This window comes from Canis lupus, chromosome 13 (assembly GCF_048164855.1).
Source record: "Canis lupus baileyi chromosome 13, mCanLup2.hap1, whole genome shotgun sequence".
NCBI classification, from domain to species: Eukaryota; Metazoa; Chordata; class Mammalia; order Carnivora; family Canidae; genus Canis; species Canis lupus.
In genome coordinates, this window is record NC_132850.1 from 24,189,174 (window position 1) to 24,208,535 (window position 19,362).

At 33.6% G+C, this 19,362-nt stretch overlaps 1 protein-coding gene and 1 non-coding gene across 5 annotated transcripts in view; both read left to right on the forward strand.

Moving 5' to 3' along the window:
• PTPRQ (protein tyrosine phosphatase receptor type Q) overlaps positions 1 to 19,362 on the forward strand; it is a 246,273-nt gene that overhangs the window by 168,016 nt on the left and 58,895 nt on the right. For all 4 annotated transcript variants that reach the window (XM_072772894.1, XM_072772895.1, XM_072772896.1 and 1 more), the window contains 4 exons: positions 7,441 to 7,562; positions 12,955 to 13,141; positions 16,184 to 16,428; positions 18,864 to 18,930. In XM_072772894.1, the coding sequence (XP_072628995.1) occupies positions 7,441 to 7,562; positions 12,955 to 13,141; positions 16,184 to 16,428; positions 18,864 to 18,930 (621 nt within the window). The remainder of the gene's footprint in view (positions 1 to 7,440; positions 7,563 to 12,954; positions 13,142 to 16,183; positions 16,429 to 18,863; positions 18,931 to 19,362) is intronic.
• LOC140603312 (U6 spliceosomal RNA) lies at positions 8,156 to 8,260 on the forward strand. The gene has a single exon (XR_012006308.1). It is a non-coding gene; the product is annotated as a U6 spliceosomal RNA (small nuclear RNA).

Sequence of the window (19,362 nt, forward strand, 5' to 3'; positions counted from 1 at the left end):
CAACAGTCTATTGTGGTGATAACCCTATCTGATATGGTGATGGCCTTATCTGTATTATTCCAGGTGGTTTCTTCACAGAACTTCTGTGTTCTTATAGAACACATGGCCTGTTATTACCGTAGGAACTTTGGGAATGAGAGGGAGTGACAGTAGGGAGAAACCTCTTCATGGTTTACCCAGTATTAAAAGAAGTGGAAGGTAGGAGGAGACTAGTGTGTGGAGTATGTGTTGGCTGGATGCACATTTCCATGTTATCACCACAAGCACCCAAGCCCACCTCCACTGCTTCAGTAGCCCTCACAGAAGCAGTAATTTAATCCCTACTCAGTCTTCTGGTTTAGTTAAATCTGGGGTGTGACTTCAGAATTTGCTTTTCTAACAACTTCCCAGGGAGTATTAATGCTGCTTGTGTGGAGACCCATTTTGAGAACCACCACTATAGAACGTTATTTTATAAACACGATGCTATTCTAGAAAAAGACGTATTAATCGGATCCTAAAAGCAATAGTACTAATATTAGAATATTTTTATTCTTAACTCGCATGGCTAGTGTTGGAACTGAGAGTTTTTTGTATTTTGTTTTTGTTTTGTTTTGTTTTTCTCAAGTTAAACCAGACTGAAATGACTCAGAAAATTACTCATTACACATCACAGAAAATGGTCATTCAGTGAGGTCTAATACTGTGGACATCCCTGAATCATACTCAGTACTCATCAGTCTGATTAGACATTCTTAGGCATATGATGCCTTTGTGATGCCATCTTGCTGTTGGAAAATTAACTCTGAGACAAAATTAAGATCCTGTAGAATAGTAGGAAATATTTTATACACCAACCATAGCATAACATACTAGGCAGTGAGATCCCTGGGCTTACCAGGGAAAGAGAGCTGATTAGTGTAGTATTGTAACCAGTAGGCTATGTCCTAGGATGCTCTTGGCCTGCATGCATATGGTTAATCTAATTGCTGAACTTCTTCAGGTCTCTTGATGAGTTGAATTATTTAAAATGCAAGGAATCCACTCAAACCACCCAGCCAATTAAATTTACTCTAGTCCTGAGAGACATCTAAAACTGAAAGCTAATTCTTCCAGGTGTGCTGAATCAAAGCCAACTCACAGTCCTATGGGCTAATACTGCATAAGCTGAGAAAGAATGGAGTGCTTCATGTAGTGATGACAGTAGCTAGGAATGTGGTCGTCCACGCTACCAAATCCTGAAAACAAAATACCCTGAAGGATAGCCCCTTGAAATAAGCTTTAAGTTAAACTTATATCCAAATAGATATAGATATTTAAATCACATGTGTGCAGAGCTCAAGATTTTCTGTCTTGTGAGTTGTCAAAACATTTATTTATGTTTATTCTTTTATGAAAGTCATGATAGCATGGCGCACTAAAAGACTATACAGTATTTTCTACATTTTTCATCATTAAATTCTCAGGGATCTGTAGAAGGCAAAGCTACTAATAAGTCTTTGAATGTGCTTATTCTGAACATATAGTATTAGACACACCAAAATATATGGTTCTTAATCAAACTGGCATAGACTTGGGGGCATTAAAACTTATATGTACAAGGCAAAATGATGGTCTATCCAGACTCACCTTTCAGCTAACACACTTAGCATGGGGACACAGATGGATGGGAAAGATGACCCTGACCCACATAAGACCCACATTCCTGTGCAAGGATAGAAGCATGATAATCAGGAAATGATGGTTGTTAGTTACAGAAAATGCATTATTGTGAAAACCAGGGGAAAAGTGCTTATGAGAGGAAGTGATTGGATTATGGGGAATGAGAGAATAAAGATAGATCATTCCTACTGAGTAAATTGCTGTGATTTATAAGAGAAAGGGTATAGTGATATCTTGGCCCATTACTGACTAGATTCATTTCACAAACAATCCTAAATCAGAATGTGACAGTTTATGGGGAGACAAACAAAGTCTCCCAAAGATGCTTATATGTTACTGGCATATTTTCATCTCCCCATACCTTTACTGCTTTAAGCTTCCTTGGTTTTGGTGGTTGGCATTTATGATTGTAATTTTGCATTCCTCCTTATGTGACTCTAATAGCAGGTTACTAAACATTGGAATAAAAGAGAAAATAATACCTATTTTATTATGTATTTTTGGCATTTTGATAATTTCCAAAAGAATACTACCTAAAAGAAACTTGCAGATATTATGTACTTAAAAGTATACTTTTTATTAAAATAACTAGATATTGTTTTATAATAGATGAACATTTTAATGTTCTGTATATTTCTCTTAAATTATCTGTGAATTAAGTGATTGTCTTTAATTGCTTTATACAGATGAAATAATGTTATATGCATATACTATATTCCTAAAGCAGTTTAGTAATATATGTGTTTACTCTTTTTTTTTTTTAATTCAGATTAGGAGTTCTTATCTCATGATATGCTGATCCTTCAAGAATGCAGATTGATATATACATTCTAATAGAAATTTTCCACAAAGGATTCAACACAGGAAACACTTGTATTAAAAAAAAAAAAAGGCAATTTCATCAAATTTGCTGAAAATGCAAATGTTGCTTAGAGTGTTTCCTTAAAAAAAAAATATGTCTTTGGAAAAAGTTCAAGAAATGGCATTAAAGCACAGCTCAGTGAAGGGCTAAATACCCTGCCTTTTTTATAATGATTGATTAGTGTAAAGAACTGAAAATTTTAGTAGTCCAATTGGTTAGTGTCATGAATGATCTTTAAATGTCATTTTTCTCTCAGCTCTGCTTGGGGTAGCAGATGCTCCCTGATGAGGACTTGATTACTAGTATTTAAGGAATGATTGCAGGGTTGACATTTTCCTATGAAAGACAAGAATTGAAGTAAGGCTTCATACTGCTTTCTGAGCCAGGCTACTGGCATACTTACGAGACTAGCCAAGGTTTCCTATAGGCAATGGTTTTGGATTTGCCCTCACTGGAGACCTGAAAGATTCAAACCACAGAGCAGAGGGGACATGGGCATATTAATTTGGAAATATTTCCAAAGACAGGCTATTATCAACATAATCCCAGAAAAATCTCATCAACTTTCTTAGTCACAGAAAATTCTCAGTAAACCGTGATATCTCGGCAACAATAATATACTGTCTTGTCTGCCTGCTAGAGTTAAATTAATTCTAATTAATTAAAAGTTTGGTTTAAAGGTTAGTCCCAACAGCCATTGAATTGATATATTTTATAGAGGTAAATGAATTAGATCCTGGAGATAATATTTCCTCTTTTTCTCTAATTAAGTTTGACCCATCTTTCTAGTATGAGTTAGATATCAAGTGTCAAAATCGATAGAGGCCCCTTTAGTCCATAAAAATGTATTATGGCATTCATTGTCTTTTTACCCATGATAACAGTTCTTACAAAGACCCTGATACTGGCGTTAAACTGGCTCCCATTTCTTCTACTCATTCTGACCTGGCTTTGGCCTCACTGGAGTCCTTGTTAGTCCTCGAATAGAGCAGTCAAAATCCTGCCTCAGGGCCTTTGTATTAGCCATAGTTTTGTCTGTGACACTGTTCCTTCAAACATTGCCATGCTCCTTTACCTCCTTCAGATCTTTGTTTTAAGGTCACCTGATTATAGCAGCATGCCCTGACCACCATATTTAAAATAGTAATTCGCATCAGCACCCCTATTCTTACTATCCTGCTTCATTTTTTTCATGATACATATCACTTTCTAACATATTATATAATTTACTTACATATTAGTATTAACTTATCTAAATTCTTATATATTCTTTGTCTACCTCCACTAAAATAGAGGTTCTGTGATCTTTAACTCTTCAATTTTCTTCTCCATCACCAGCACTCCAAAAATGCCCACCATATAACAGGTATTCAATAAGTAGTTATTGAGTGAAGAAGAGCATTTACATTCTAGAAACTATAAGGATAGGTCTAAACTGTGTCCATTGCTTCTGTAGTCTTTGTGTCTTCTCAGTGTCTGACACACAGAAGGTGCTCGATCAATATTTGCTGGTCAGATGTACATATAGATTTCATCAAAAAGCCAACAGAACATTTGAGTGTAACTAAAGAGAAAGGGAGCCTAAAATAGTTTCTTGAATTTAAAATACTTTAAATTTGTGGCCTGTCAGAAAATTGTTCCTTTCTATAATGGTTCTTACCAGGCTCAAAGGGAGGTTTTGCAAAAAGATTAATAAATGTTAAATGACAAAAACACTATTAATTAATCAGCAAATGTCTTAATTAATTTGTACTTAACTTCTAGCCCATCCCCATTTATAAAGTCAAAGGCAGCAGAAGACAGGCCATTAAAACCTACAAACCATCTTCTATTTTGCAAAAGCAAATTTCTCCATGAGGAAAGTATGCAGTAATGATCAGGAATGGTGGTGTACCTGGTCCTGAGGCCTATCCACTCCTCGCTTCACATTCTGAATAGAGAGATTCAGAGATGATATTTGTTATTTTGCTACTTGTTAAGGCAGGCATAACATTTCTAAGGAATATCCAGTTGGAAAGGAAAGAGGGTTGTCACTATTAAATATGAAGTGCACTATTCTGTTAGGGCATCCAAAAGCAATTAATTATGCTAGTGGCAGGAGACCTCTCATAGCTCTCATTTGTTATATGTAATTATCTAAATGAATTATGCTACAATTTGAGACACCTTTCATAAATCTGGAATCATAAAATTAGAATAAATAAAGACTGAAAATCTTAGGATACGCAGGTGTGTTTGCCGGGATTCCATGATCTCTCTACATTAGTTACCAGAAATATCATGTACCCAATTCTGTCATCATTATTAGCACTTCTCAGATGATCAGACCTCTGAATCCTGAAGAATCTGCTCTTCACTCTCTCCTGGATGCCTCCTTGGGCCATATGGACTAGATCTCAATGTTCAGAGTATTGCACAAGGGTCAGGAAAGGTTTGCATAGGAAAGACATGTTATAGGTTTTGTACCTCAAAGGCATTTCCCACAGAAACTTCCTTATACATGATAGGTAGATTCCTCTATTGTTACATCTGAATATTGTTTTAAAATATTTTAATGCTACTATTAAATATATATTTTTATGGCCGAATTGGGTACCTATATTCCACACATAGTATCTCTCTTGGAAACATTTTCCAAGAGAAAATGCCAATGAGTGCCAATAACACACTCATAGTTAAAAAAATTGTCACTACCATTAACATTTTAAATAACTATCTGATGGTGAAATAAACCTTTTGGCTCTCTTCAGAGCATGTGATTCACTTGAATCAGATATGTTTTGCTCTATTTATGCTCTCAATTTGTAAGAAACTATCTGAAATTTTTGATAGAAATTCTTTTTCATCCTGGCCCTATCTTCCTAGTTCTAGGCTTATCTCTCAAATTGTCACGTAGGCATTCTCAGTTCTTGTGAGTATCTCATACTCAATGAGTACAAATCCAAAATTATTATCTCCTTCCTAAGCCTTATCCCTACCAAAAGTAGTATCTGCCCTGAATATGCTATTGGTTTGAATTCTATCAACATTCTCCTGGTATTAACATGTGAATTAGCTTTTTCTACATCCTCAATGTCAGTTTTTACCCACATATTATCAGCCTCAAGTTTTTTTTTAATTGAATTTTCTAAATGACTCCAGGATTCTTCTCCTCCTATCTATACCTAGTGTTACTAATCTAATTTAAGATCTCATCATATCTCATCTGGCTTTTTGGAAATAGGTTCCTTGGACTCAGTGCTTCAAAGCACTTGTCTATTTTATAACTACTGGAACTTTCTTCCTAAATCATTAGGAAAATAATTCCTTTTTAAAAAACCTTCAGGGACATTCTGTTACTTAAAGAATTAGTTTCAAATGCTTTAACAGAATAACCTTAGTTTCCAAAAGACCATCTGAGCCTGTTCCTTACTATATGAACACCAACCCCTCTGTGATATCTGTATTCCTTGAATTTAGGGATTCTAAATCTTCTTTGTACCATGGATTCCTTTGCCAGTCTGATGAAGTGTGTGGACCCCTTCCTAGAACAATATTTTGAATGTATAAAATAATAAACATAAGATTACCAAGGAAAGCACTTCTACAGTGATAAAATTCTGTCTCCGCACTCTGCTCTTTATGTCTTTGTGGCTTTGCTTGTGATCCTCTTAGCAAAGAAGTGCCCCTAAACCTGCTCCTCTGATTATTGAAATCCTTCCCATCTTTCAAAGCCTATTCAAGTCCATCTCCTCTGTGCATCTTTACCTAGACTCCCTACCCCATCTGTATTCACCACTTTGCCCTTTGCTCTCTCACAGTAGATCCTTTGTATTTTTAATAGTCCTTTCTTAAGTTAGCCCCTTATTATAATACATTGTATTAATTGACAATGATGGGCCAAACTGTAAACTAAAGGGCCATTTTCACACATAGTGAATTCATGTTTTCATGTTTTTTTGAAAAAACACTATGAAATATGTATATGAGGAGGAAACTGAGGTCCAGAAATTTTGTTTGACTAAGATAATACAATTTGTTGCTCTTATAAGTTATTTGAGGAAAGGAATATTTTGTCTTTTTTATACCTTCTCAGGATCTGTGGATTAATATTTGTTCAGTAGTGTTTGCTAATGTGGATTTAAAAATTAGAAAATCTGGGAAATACTTATTTCCCAGTATTTAATGCCCCTAGGATTGCCTAGGGTCCATAGAAGGACAGAGAGGTACCTAGAGAGTAGCACTGTTCCTAGTTCAATGTATGTCAAATCAACGGGTGACTAAATCCTTCTTAACATACTATAAACTCTTCTAGTTTCTAGCAGTTTCACAAATTGAAAATTACATAGGGGTTTTCAGCAGTCTGTTCCCTAAAATATTATCTCTTGTTTTGCACTCTTGATAAAAAAAAAAAACAGTTATAAAAATAGAACAAATAGAATTTGTTTGGAATCGTAATGAATTCAGGTAATGTTTATATTTGTGATGATAGAAGTTGTATAACCTATTTCCTATGTTACTCCCTCGGTGAAAACAATAAAAGCAATCCAATTTTAAATATAATTCCCTTGTACCAGTTTCATTTTTTTGTAGTCAAACATGTTTCTGCAGGTTTTCCTAAAACAACATTACTAGGTAATCTATTTTTAAATAAAAACACTTATTCAAAAAGATTTGTTTTGCAATAGTAATGCTTTCATTTCAAAATATTACTTCGAGTTTAAAAATAATATATTTATGATCATTAATTTCTTATGTGGAAGTTTCTTATATATAGCAAGTATTTTGCAAGGAATTGCATCTTTTGATTTGCCAATGCTTTTGCATGCTGTGAGCTATAAATTAATGTATAATTAATTCATTATCACTATCCTTTTCTCATGACCTTTTCTATTATTATAATATATAGCAAAGACTAAATCAGATGTCCCAGGGTAATTAATTTTCTATTTTCACAGCTCCAGATGGTCCTCCTGAAAGTGTGTATGTAGTAGCAACATCACCTTTTAGCATCAACATCAGCTGGAGTGAACCTGCCACCATTACTGGACCAACATTCTATCTAATTGATGTCAAATCGGTAAGGTGTGTCTTACCTTCTGCAAAAGACAGTATAGAGAGTGATTAAGAATACACATTTTGGAACCAGACAATTTGAATTTTAATCCTAGCTCTATTTGATCTCAAACAACTTACTTAACCTGTGTGTGTTTCAGTATCCACATCTGTAAAACAAAGATTAATAATAGTACCCAGGGTACAGATTTTGTGAAGACGAAATTAGAAAATAAGCATAAAGAACTTTAAACATTGCTTAAGTAAGGCTCCGTAAGTGTAAGTAAGGCTCAATAAATGTAAGTAAAGTATTATTAGCCTGATCATCATTATATTTATCCCCAGGGTATAGATAATGTATATAAACAAGTGGTTAAGTTGATGATCAGGGGATCCCTGGGTGGCTCAGCGGTTTACTGCCTGCCTTCAGCCCAGGGCATGATCCCGGGGGTCCTGGGATCGAGTTCCGCTTCGGACTCCCTGCATGGAACCTGCTTCTTCCTCTCCCTCTGCCTGTGTCTCTGCCTCTTCTCTCTCTCTGTGTGTCTTTCATGAATAAATAAATAAAATCTTTAAAAAAAATTGATCATACATTGATTTAAAATACAGTAAAAAAGTATTTGCTTCAGCACCATATATACTGAAATTGAAATGATACAGAGAAGATCAGCATGGCTTCTATACAGGGATGACATTCAAATTCATAAAGCATTGCGTATTTTTAAAAATAATAATAAATACAGTAAAAAAAATCATAATACAAGCGAAGGGAGAAGGCATTAGGAGAAATAGCTCCCAAATCACGTAACATCAGAGCTTAATTTTGAAAAATACTGGAAGCAGAACACGAAAAAGAAATGATAATAAAAGTGTGAAAAGGAAGATTCATTCACGAAAAAGTAAGCAGTTCAGGAATCCTTGATAAAAGCATTTGAGAAAAGTGCTGAGAGAAGCTGGATTAGGAGGCAGACTGTATAACATGTAACAGAGTTTGGGTTTTATGATTAAGACCAGTGGAGTGTCCACTGAGGAATTAAAGCAGTGTTCGGATATAGATTTCTATTTTATAGGATCAGCTTCATTGCACTGCAGAGGATAGAGCAGTCTTATTGCAAAATTAGGCAAGGGAACAAGAAACTGTGTGTAAGTGGGAAAGAAAAGATAAGGACAGAGGAAATGTAGCAAGGGAACAGAATGAAAAATAATTTAAATCTACAGGATTTGGTGGAAAAAACCAGGGATGGTGAGTGAAAGGAATAATCGAGGATGGCTTTAAGATATATGATTTGGAAAATTGGGAGGAGAAAGAAATTTGTAAAGGAGAGGAATGAATTCAGTATTAGATGCATTGAGCTTGGGATGCCTGGGAGTCCTCCAGGTGAAGACACTCCCTTAACACTATTATATACAGGTCTGCAGCTCAGGAGAGGAAATCTGAATTTGCAGATTGAGCAAGTGTGGGTATTTAGAGGATAGTTGAAATGAGAGGAAGGGATGAGATTAAATATATAGCATGTAGTGTAAGGGCCCCTTTTGTAAGAACTAACCTGAGGATTGAATGAATGAATCCTGAGGAGTCCAAACATTTAAATAAGAGGCCTGTGAGGAGACCAAACTGGAGTGGCCATCCAGACAGAGGGAAACCCAAGCATGAGAGTCCAGCTTTTCACTAAAACAGGGTAGGGTGCTCAACAACGTAAATAATGCCGAGTTGCTAGCTAGGATTAGGTTTGGAAAAAACTCATTAGTGCCCTGCTTGGGTTTGACTCGGCCTGATGACACTCTGTTCTCATGGCATGTAATGCATGGAGTCAGATAACTTATGGTGAATTCTCCTTCCCCTGCCTTGCTGTCTCTACCTATCTTTTGTTTAGCATTTATAATTTTATTATGTCTTTATGTTATTTCTAATCTTTTTTTTTTTTATTTTTTTTATTTATGATAGTCACAGAGAGAGCGAGAGAGGCAGAGACATAGGCAGAGGGAGAAGCAGACTCCATGCACCGGGAGCCCGACATGGGATTCGATCCCGGGTCTCCAGGATCGCGCCCTGGGCCAAAGGCAGGCGCCAAACCGCTGCGCCACCCAGGGATCCCTTTATGTTATTTCTAAAATGGAGGTGCTTCTATCTCAAAAGACATGTTGAGATTAAAATGAAAATTTAAAGGCTTATTGGTAGGTTTGTACTCCCATTTAGTCTTCTGTTTATGTTCCTTTTTAGAGCATATTTGTGAAGACTTTTAGTTCATAATTAGCTAAAAGTAATCAACACGCATGACAAATGCTCTGGGAATATGTATTAAAAGCAAATTGTAAAATGATAATACTGTGTTTCTGTCAAAGACTTATTAATAAAAATAGTTTTCTCTTGAAATTTATGCTTAAAGGAAGGTAAAATAAAATATTTTTAAAAGGTGATTTATAACCTCATTCTTTTAGTATTGTTATAGAGATTAAAAATGGGCAAGGGAAAGAGAGAAGGGTGACTAACATGGTAATTGCTTATTTTATATCAGTTACAAAGTAGCCTCTCCATAGCATTACCTTATCTTATCTAACATTTTAATGTAAATATATTATCTTCATTTTACATAAAGGGCAATGGAGGCACAAAGTTGATAGCTTCTCAAATAATTAATACTTGGCTATAATCAGCAAACAGTGGTGTGATAGAAGAAAGGAAAAAACACCAAGCAGCAAATAAAATCTGCCAAGTTGAAATATATGCTCATCCAAACCTTTTGGGTCACAGCCAGCATTGTACTAGGTGCTGGGTACCTAGAACAAGTCTGATGTGGTCATTGTCTTTTTAGAGCTTATCTGCAGCTCATTTCATGGATATAGAATTATATGCTGTCAAGAATCAACAACGCCTAGGCCAGAGAAGAACACATATCATTGGATTTAGGACTTATGCTATAGCCTGGCCTTTGCCAAATACCAGACATGGGGACATAAAACTCTTTTCCTGAGAGCCTCAAGCAAAACTTGACCATCTTAAAGATATATGGGCACAGATATCACGCCCTGGGTGATACTACCAGAAATTCATGCATTTTTGTAGTCCTTTGTTCATTGTTCCCTTTATTTTTGTCAAAGTAACAAATATTGTTTCTATTCACCAAAACAAGGATGCAAAGCATAAGTAGCTCACACTCTAGTGAAAGACATCTAAACAGCTAATTACAGAGTATGAGTTATGCAGTTTTTTGGAATATAAACTAGCAAAGTAATTCAGGTTCCTCTTCTGAGGGTCATAATGATGCAGAGGACACTTCACAGAGCAGGTTAAATTGGTTGTGGGACTTGAGGAACGAATAGAGGTGTACCAGGTGGGAAGGGTGCGTATGGGGCAGGAAAAGGAGAAAAAATAGAATCAAAGTCTTATAAAACCACCATACTGCAAAAATGATGGGACATGTTTCATAATAATAAAAGATGATCAAACAAGCTTGGAATTGATGGAAGAGAAATAATGAATCAAAAAGATCCGAAGTTTCTGTCTTGGGTAATTGGACAAATAATGATTAACAATGACAGAGTAGGTTTAGTGAAGAAAGATAATGAATTTTGGTACATTCTATATTTGAGGACCCAACATACTTTTTGGATTTTAGTAACTTTAAGTAATTTTTTTTAAGATACATGGGCATGTTAAGTCATATTTTTACAACTCAATATTTAGTATGCATTCTTTTAATGGAAGACATTTAAAATAATTTAATTTTACTTTGTAAGATCAGGCCAAGTGTAGTAGTTTAGAGAGTTCTGGATTCTTGAAAGACTTGGGAGAAAATCCTGTCTCTGCTACTAAATAACTATGGAATGTTGAGGAATTCACCTCAACTCTACAAAAGCAGAATTCAAATGGGTATAGTGGTCAGTCAAGTAACATAAATGAACAGTCAAAATGAAGCCAACTGGGTGAAACAGTGATGAATTGGAGACTCGTGCCCCATTATAGAAGTCAACTACTCATCTCTAGATAATTATTACCCAGCATGAATATAAGCCTAGTCTTAAGGAAAATTTAAAAAGCTAGATTTTGTGTGATGTTTAAATGCTGACAGCTACCTGAATCACACACACTTTCTGTCAGTGAGGACATGCACTTGGTCAATAGTATTCCTACACCGATTTGTTTTTCTGCCACTTTGGAGACAGGAGGCAACTGCCTTCAATGCTCTAAGGTGGGAAAAATCTATTTGACTTTGCAATGCTCATGTTATTTATCAGCCTTTTGCTGTGTCTCTCATAGCAACACCTTCTTTAAGTTAAAAAAGCTCTTAGAAAAGAGCATTTGAAGAATATTTTGAACAAAAAATCTTTCAGAGTTACATGGGAGGGTCAAGTGGAAAATTAACTTAGTAGTGCGAACAGTGTACATAATCTGGATTTAAGCATTTCAGTTTGGATTCCTGAGAGTGGCATGCATACTAGGATTTCAAATTTTTGGATGTTCATCTTGGGAAAAACCATTCTTTTCATTGCTAGAAACTTTAGTTATGTTTAATCCCTGCAGTGAATAGGCCAGACTCTCCATCAAATGCAGATTATGTTTGAACACACTATACAATTGTATTTAATATACCCAAAGATACTCATTTTTGCACATCTAATAATTATAATGTCCACAGTTAATTGAGTCCTTATCCAGTGCCATGCATAGTGCTAGACTGGAGTTTTTCGAACTGCAATAATGACCAAAATTTTTTAAATGAACTGGAACAAAGTTTAAAAGTAGAAAATATCAAAATGCATTTCAGAAACAAGTTGCATTCCTGAAAATTGTTTTTAAGATTTTAAGTTAAAAGAAGTATGTGTGAACACTTCTTTTGAACACTCATACATCCTGAGTTATGTTACAAAATGTGTTTCCTTTTTGTTGCTCATGGCGAAAAAATATCAAAATCTCTGTGCCAGCTACTTCAGATCTGTTTTTTTAAATTTCACAGAACACTCTAAATAGATATTATTACTCCAATTTTACATACACAGAAAGTAAGACACAGAGAACATAAGTGACCTGTCAGATGCTATAGGAACTATTACATGACCAGGTTGGTATTTGAACCCTTAATGATTGATTACCAAAACCTGTATTGTTTATCCTATAAAACGTTGGAGTAAAAAGTAGAGTTCCACTGACACAGATATAATAGTTGCTTGTTCATTAGATGGATTGACTGTGGTTGATTGGTTGATTTTTTTTCTTTTACTTTCACTTGTTGAAATAACTGCTTATAAGTAGACTGTTAAAGTGGCACCTGAGATTTCCCAGGACAATCGGACTATAAGAAAAAAAAAATTAAAACTTGGCTAGTTAGATACACCACAGGTAGCTTTGTATTATTATATTTTGGTGATTTGGATCTCAACTGTGGCTTCCTTTAATCACTAACTATTTTTTCCTATAGGTAGATAGTGATGAATTTAATGTTTCCTTCATCAAGTCAAATGAGGAAAATAAGACCATAGAAATTAAAGATTTGAAAATATTCACAAGGTATTCTGTGATGATCACAGCATTCACTGGAGACTTGAGTACTGCATATGTAGATGGAAAGTCAAGTGCTGAAATGATTGTTACTACTTTAGAATCAGGTAAGGCATATTTTCCATCATTGCTAAAAATTGGCTGAGATTTAAGTGTCTTTCTTAGGATTTCTCACAACACCCCCTAGAATAGGGTATGTGTTATAGGAAATTTTTTAAGTGTATAAAGTATAAAATTCAGTGACTCACCATAACTGACAAAAGTGAAGTTTTCTATTTATATTTTTTTAGGCCAAGTGGAATTATGTAGAATAATCAATTCTTGGAAATACAGAAACAAATTAGTTCATAATAATATCCTAATTGTATTTTGTGTGTTTATTTAAACACTAAGTATTTGAGAAATTGAGTTACCTTGCCGAAAGGATGGTTTTTCAAATGGCCTGTGGCCAATAATGCTGTATGTAAAATTCCATTTTAATATTTCTGTCCATGACTTAAATGCACATTAAAGTAATAATAATCTGTCATTATGTTATATGGAATTCAAAATTAGAATCCAGGTCATGCTTACCATACCTGTTTTCCTCACCTAATCAAATGGCATGTTTTATTATATAACCTATTTAATAAATGTCAGAATCCATACAGATTTTCTCAAGTGCCTACGAACAGGGTCTGAATGAATAATAAGTTTGTAACCAATAGGAATTAAGTGTGGAAAGTCAGCTTCCCAGAACTTGCTTGCCCTATCCTCCTTCAGACACCTGATGTTCTTTGCCACCAGATATATCTTTGGAAAGAGCACATGAAGGGATGTGTTGCTATAGTTTATTTGTTGCTATCTGTAAGGTAAGTATAGGAGGTAAAAAATGTTTTTTTAGCTAGTTTTTTCATTATATTATATACTCTATTGTCTATAAAGTTATGGTTCTACATTAAAAGATAACATCTTATCCTCAGCACCCTAAAATTTCATTTGTTTCCATTTTACTGCCATATATATCCCAGATATTTATTTTCTTATGATACCTTTTATACTTCTCCAGCATCCTCCCTGTGAGGAAAGATGCTGCTGAATTTATTCACGCTCATACCATAAAACACTGATTGTCAAATCTTAATGTGCTACCTCTCCCAAAGATATCATTGTTAAATAAATTTTTACTAAATCTCTAAGAGTAGAATTGTACATATAAAACCAAAGATATTTAGAGAATAAGAAATTCTTTCCAGAATTCAGAGAATTATTTCACTTATCCAACCTTAAACCTGATCTGAGTTTTAGATAAAATAATTATTTAATAATTAATATCTTTATAGCATTGAAATGTATAACAACAAATGTGAAAATATGTCTTGAGCCAATTTAACTTTCACTTTAGCTATGGGTTTTTCCACTTAATATGTGATATTTAGCATTATAACATATTTATGTGTTCCTCTTTTTTTCTCACTGTTATTTATTTACTTAATTTTTTGCTTGCCACAGGGTGCTATCTATAAAGATATTTGCAAGATAATAAATAAATAATAAATAAAGATACTAAAACTTGAGCATCCAAACCTTTGACTGCCTAATATTAACGGCCTTCTTCATGGAAATTCCTTTACTTAGTATGGAAATATATCCATTTCAATTTCAACAAAATAGATATATTCATGCAATTAGTCATTTATATAAAGAACATTAATTATGTAGTACATCAAGAACTAGTTCCTATATCCATAAATTAGTTTGATTCCCATGTATATCATTTTCTTTCATGATAATGCACTGATACTTAGCTGTTGTATATTAGGCTAATTTTTATTTTTCAAGAATAACATGGAGTATGTAGAATATATAAAGAATTATCACAACTCAACATTTAAAAAAATCCAATTAGAAATCGGCCAAAGACATGACTAGACCTTTCATCATGGGGGAGATACAGTGGGCAAATAAACTCATGATAACATGCCTTTTCAGCATCATTAGCTATTAAGGAAATGCAAATTAGAACTGCAATGAGGTATCACTATGCATCTACTAGAACAAATAAAATAATAATTATGAAATAGTGATGATGCCAAATGCTGGCAAAGATACAACGAGACCGGACTTTTGATATGTTGGTAGTGGAATGCAAATGAGTATAGCCACACTGAAAAGTAGTTGACAGCCTTTTATGAAACTAAACATGTACGTAGAGCACATGACCTAGCAGTCATACTCTTGGGCAATTATCACAGAGACTCAAAAATTTATGTTCACACAAACAGCTGTAAATGAATGTTAATAGCAGTTTTGTTAGTAATAACAAAAAAAAATTGGAAACAACCCAAATGTTTTTCTATGATTAAACAAACTTTGGTGTATCCACAAAATGGAGCGCTACTCAGTAATAAAAAAGAAAAGAAAAAAAGTATGAACCGTTGCTACATACCTCAAGCATTATGCTGTTTTGTTTTGTTTTGTTTTGTTTTTCCTTAAAATGACAGAACTGTGGAGGACAACTCCTAGTGTTGTGGGGATCTACAAGGTGCAAATGCCAGAGGATAGCAGAGGAAGTTTCTTTATGAAAATAGAATAGTTTTGTACCTTATTTCTGGTGATGATTGCAGGAGTTCTTTACATGGAATAAAATTATATAGGACTGCACACATTTATAAAAGCATGAAAAAATGATGAAATCTGAATAAGGTCTGTAATCTAATTAACAGTATTGTACCAATGTCAATATCCAGGTTTGATATTAAACTATAGTTAGGTAAGTTGTCACCACTGGTAAAAGCAGGGGGAATGTTCCATGGACTGTATGTACCATTTTTTGCAAATTCCTGTGAGTCTATGTTATCTTTAAATAAACAGTACAAAAAAGCCATAGAAATGCATTCTATGCATTTATAAAATGGATTCATAAAAATAAGTGTAAAAGTCAAAATAAACAACCAAACTAACTGAATCCCCATTATGATTTCTGTGACCTATAGATGTCAATTATTCTACATATATCAGCCATTTTTGCTTGCTTTCATAACATATACAGTTTAAATAATTTGTGGAGAACATTTTATAAGCAGAAATTTGAATCAAATAATTTTATAGGGAGATTAAAAAGAGGAACACAAATTTTTAAAAATTAATTGGTTAATATTTCATTTTAGTTCCCAAGGATCCACCTAACAACATGACATTTCAGAAGATACCAGACGAAGTTACAAAATTTCAGTTAACATTTCTTCCTCCTTCTCAACCCAATGGAAATATTCAAGTCTACCAAGCTCTGGTTTACCGAGAAGATGATCCTACTGCTGTCCAGATTCATAACCTCAGTATTATCCAGAAAACTGACACATCTGTCATTGCGATGTTAGAAGGACTAAAAGGTGGACATACGTATAACATCAGTGTAAGCATTCATTGCTTTTAATTACTCACCTATTTTACAAAGTCAGTTTACAAACTCAGCATTCAAAACTACTGCACCCCCTGTGCACACTAGATTTCTCATATCTTTTTGCAGGATTGTGTGAGACATGACAATACAAAATAACATTTAAAGAAATGAAATTGCTTATTTCCTATTATAATTCAACAAACACTATGAAAATATGTAGGTAACAAAAAATTTTTCCCAACAATAGCAGAAATGCAAAAATAAAATAAAGGGAAGGGAAAATGCATGTTAAAAGCAAGAGAGCAGTGATATGTAGAGATAATTGTACCTAAAGGGAAGCTGTTTAAGTGTGCTTGTAAGTGGAAAACGGAAAAGCAAATTTCAAAGGCAAGGGGCAGAAGTAACTATTGACGTGTTTGAAATTCACATGCATTTCACGTAATAATTACTAAAGCTAAGCATTTTACATCCTAATTTTAAATTATCTGTGTGTGTTTATGTACATACAGACACAATTTATTTCAAAAATGTGTTTTTGTAGCACGTCTTGAAACTTTCAAATAGAATTATATGGGTCACAATACCATCTTTTAAGCAACATAGAGTTCACCCTAAACCTTCAGGTAGCTTTTCCTACCAGTTCTTTATGATTATCATGGAATCATTAGAACACTGTTATTAATAATTTGTATTCATATGTATATGTTTTTCTCTACATTATATCTATATATCTGCATAGCTTCATTTCTTCCTTCACTCACTATATATCTTATTTTATAAGATATATAAAATAAAAATAAAATACATTTAGTTTATAAAATCAAAATATTTTATTTATATATGTAAATATAAATAAAACATAAAATGTATTTATATTTATATATAAGTAAAATATTCTCGTAGGATTCTTGTTGCACCTCCCATTAGATGAACCAACATTGTAGAAGGTCTATTAGAGGGAGAGTGGTTAAGAGAATGAACTGATCTGGGTTCTAATCTTGGCTCTATGGTTTGTTTCTGGGCAGTTGCCTCAAAAATGTACCTCGGTTTCTTTATCTAAAAAAACAATAAATTCTACTCCTGAAACTAATATTACACTGTATGTAGTAACTGGAATTTAAATAAAAACTTGAAATAAAAAAAAAGAAAAAACAGTAATAGGAATAATGACTTCTTTATAGAATTTTTGTAAAGATTAAAGAAATATAGTTATGGGAAGTCATGAGTGCTCCATCTGTTTTGCCTTTTGCGAATAAGAGAAAAAATAGGAAACAAAGTACAACTAATTCATAATTTAAGCAATAATAAAAAAATTATCTTATTGTTCAGAAAATGCAATTTATAGTTCCTCAATACCTGGGAGTTTATTAGAAATATATATAACTTTAACATCTGTCTCAACCTACTGAATCAAAACCTACATATCTTCATTCAACAGGTTTACAAATGACTTCTTTGTACAAAGCAATTTGAGTAGAGCACCTAACTTTTCATTTATTATCTCACTTAAATGTCAGGCTGTACCACAAAGAAGTAAAAATAATGAAGCATACCATAGTATCACTTTTCATTTTTAATACTTCTTTTCTTAAATTTACAAACTCCAATACATACTTCCTTTAGATATTTTTTAACCACATATTTTTGGCTTATTTACCATACCTACTGCATCACATGTATTATTATAACCTTAATTCAATAAAAACATTCCCAAAGTATATATAGTGTGGAACTATAGAAAATAAGTTAATTATGTTTGTGTTTGTCAATGAATTTGGGCAAGAATATAGTCTTTGTTTTATAGAGCAAAAAAAAAGTAAATAAAAGAAGATGATCTACAGCATGAAGTGAATTGAAAGGATTCACATTTGTGTGAATTACCTTCTATCTATGCAAACAGAAATGTTTTATGTGTATATGCTGCATTATGTGGGTTATAGTGTCGGATACTTTAGGGCAGGGGTGAAGAAGGGCATAAAGGCCAACTTTCAGAGGGATGATTTAATACAGGAAAACAAGGAGGTTGAAGGAATAGGATTTCATTTCAGAGAAGGAAAAAAAGAGGGTCTTGAATATGGATTTAAGAAAGCCAGATTTACCTAGCTACAGAGGAAAAGAGCAGATGTTAGAGTAGATGAAGGAGTGTAGACATAGTGGCTTTTCTGCTTCTGTTCCTCCTACGGGTTCAAATTGAAGCCACATCATTTCCTGGTCACTATGATAGGGCTGTTTAAGTCACTCGGCCTTTGTTCTCTGGACTTAGTACTATAAGATCAATTTTAAGAACTATTTTATTATTAATGTTCTTTCTACCCATATTGTATTCATTTGAGTAAGTGCAAGAAAAATAGAATGAGTAGGACATATGCAGTTGTTTTTAAAAGCAGGATCATTTAAAAATTATATGACCCTAATAAAAACAGTAACAAGACGTTTCTTCTTTTTAGGTTTATGCAATCAACAGTGCTGGCGCAGGGCCAAAGGTTCAGATGAGAATAACTATGGACATTAAAGGTGCATATATGAGCTGCCTTCCTGTGAAATACTGTTGTCTTAATCAAAGAGTAATTACAATTGAATTGTTATTAGAGTTAAGAATGTAGTCAAGCTTTTACATGATGCATATGCAATAATAACTACATACATTAAGTAATAAAGCCTGCTTATTAAAACTATACTTAAAATGTCTAAATAATAATGCAAATTACCATCTTAAAGAAAGAGAATGCCCACCTGCTATTTATCTTATATTTCTCTCTTTCTAAACTTAAAGTTTTCTGGGACAAAGTTTATACTCAGTTATTTTATGTTTTTTAATTTTATTGAAAATTCATTGTTAAATTACCCGTGCTGGGCTTTGATTAATTTTAATTAGATACCTTGACTGATCTTTATCTTGAAAGTAAAATTCTTCTCAGTTAATCAGATAGTGTTTAACTTTATGAT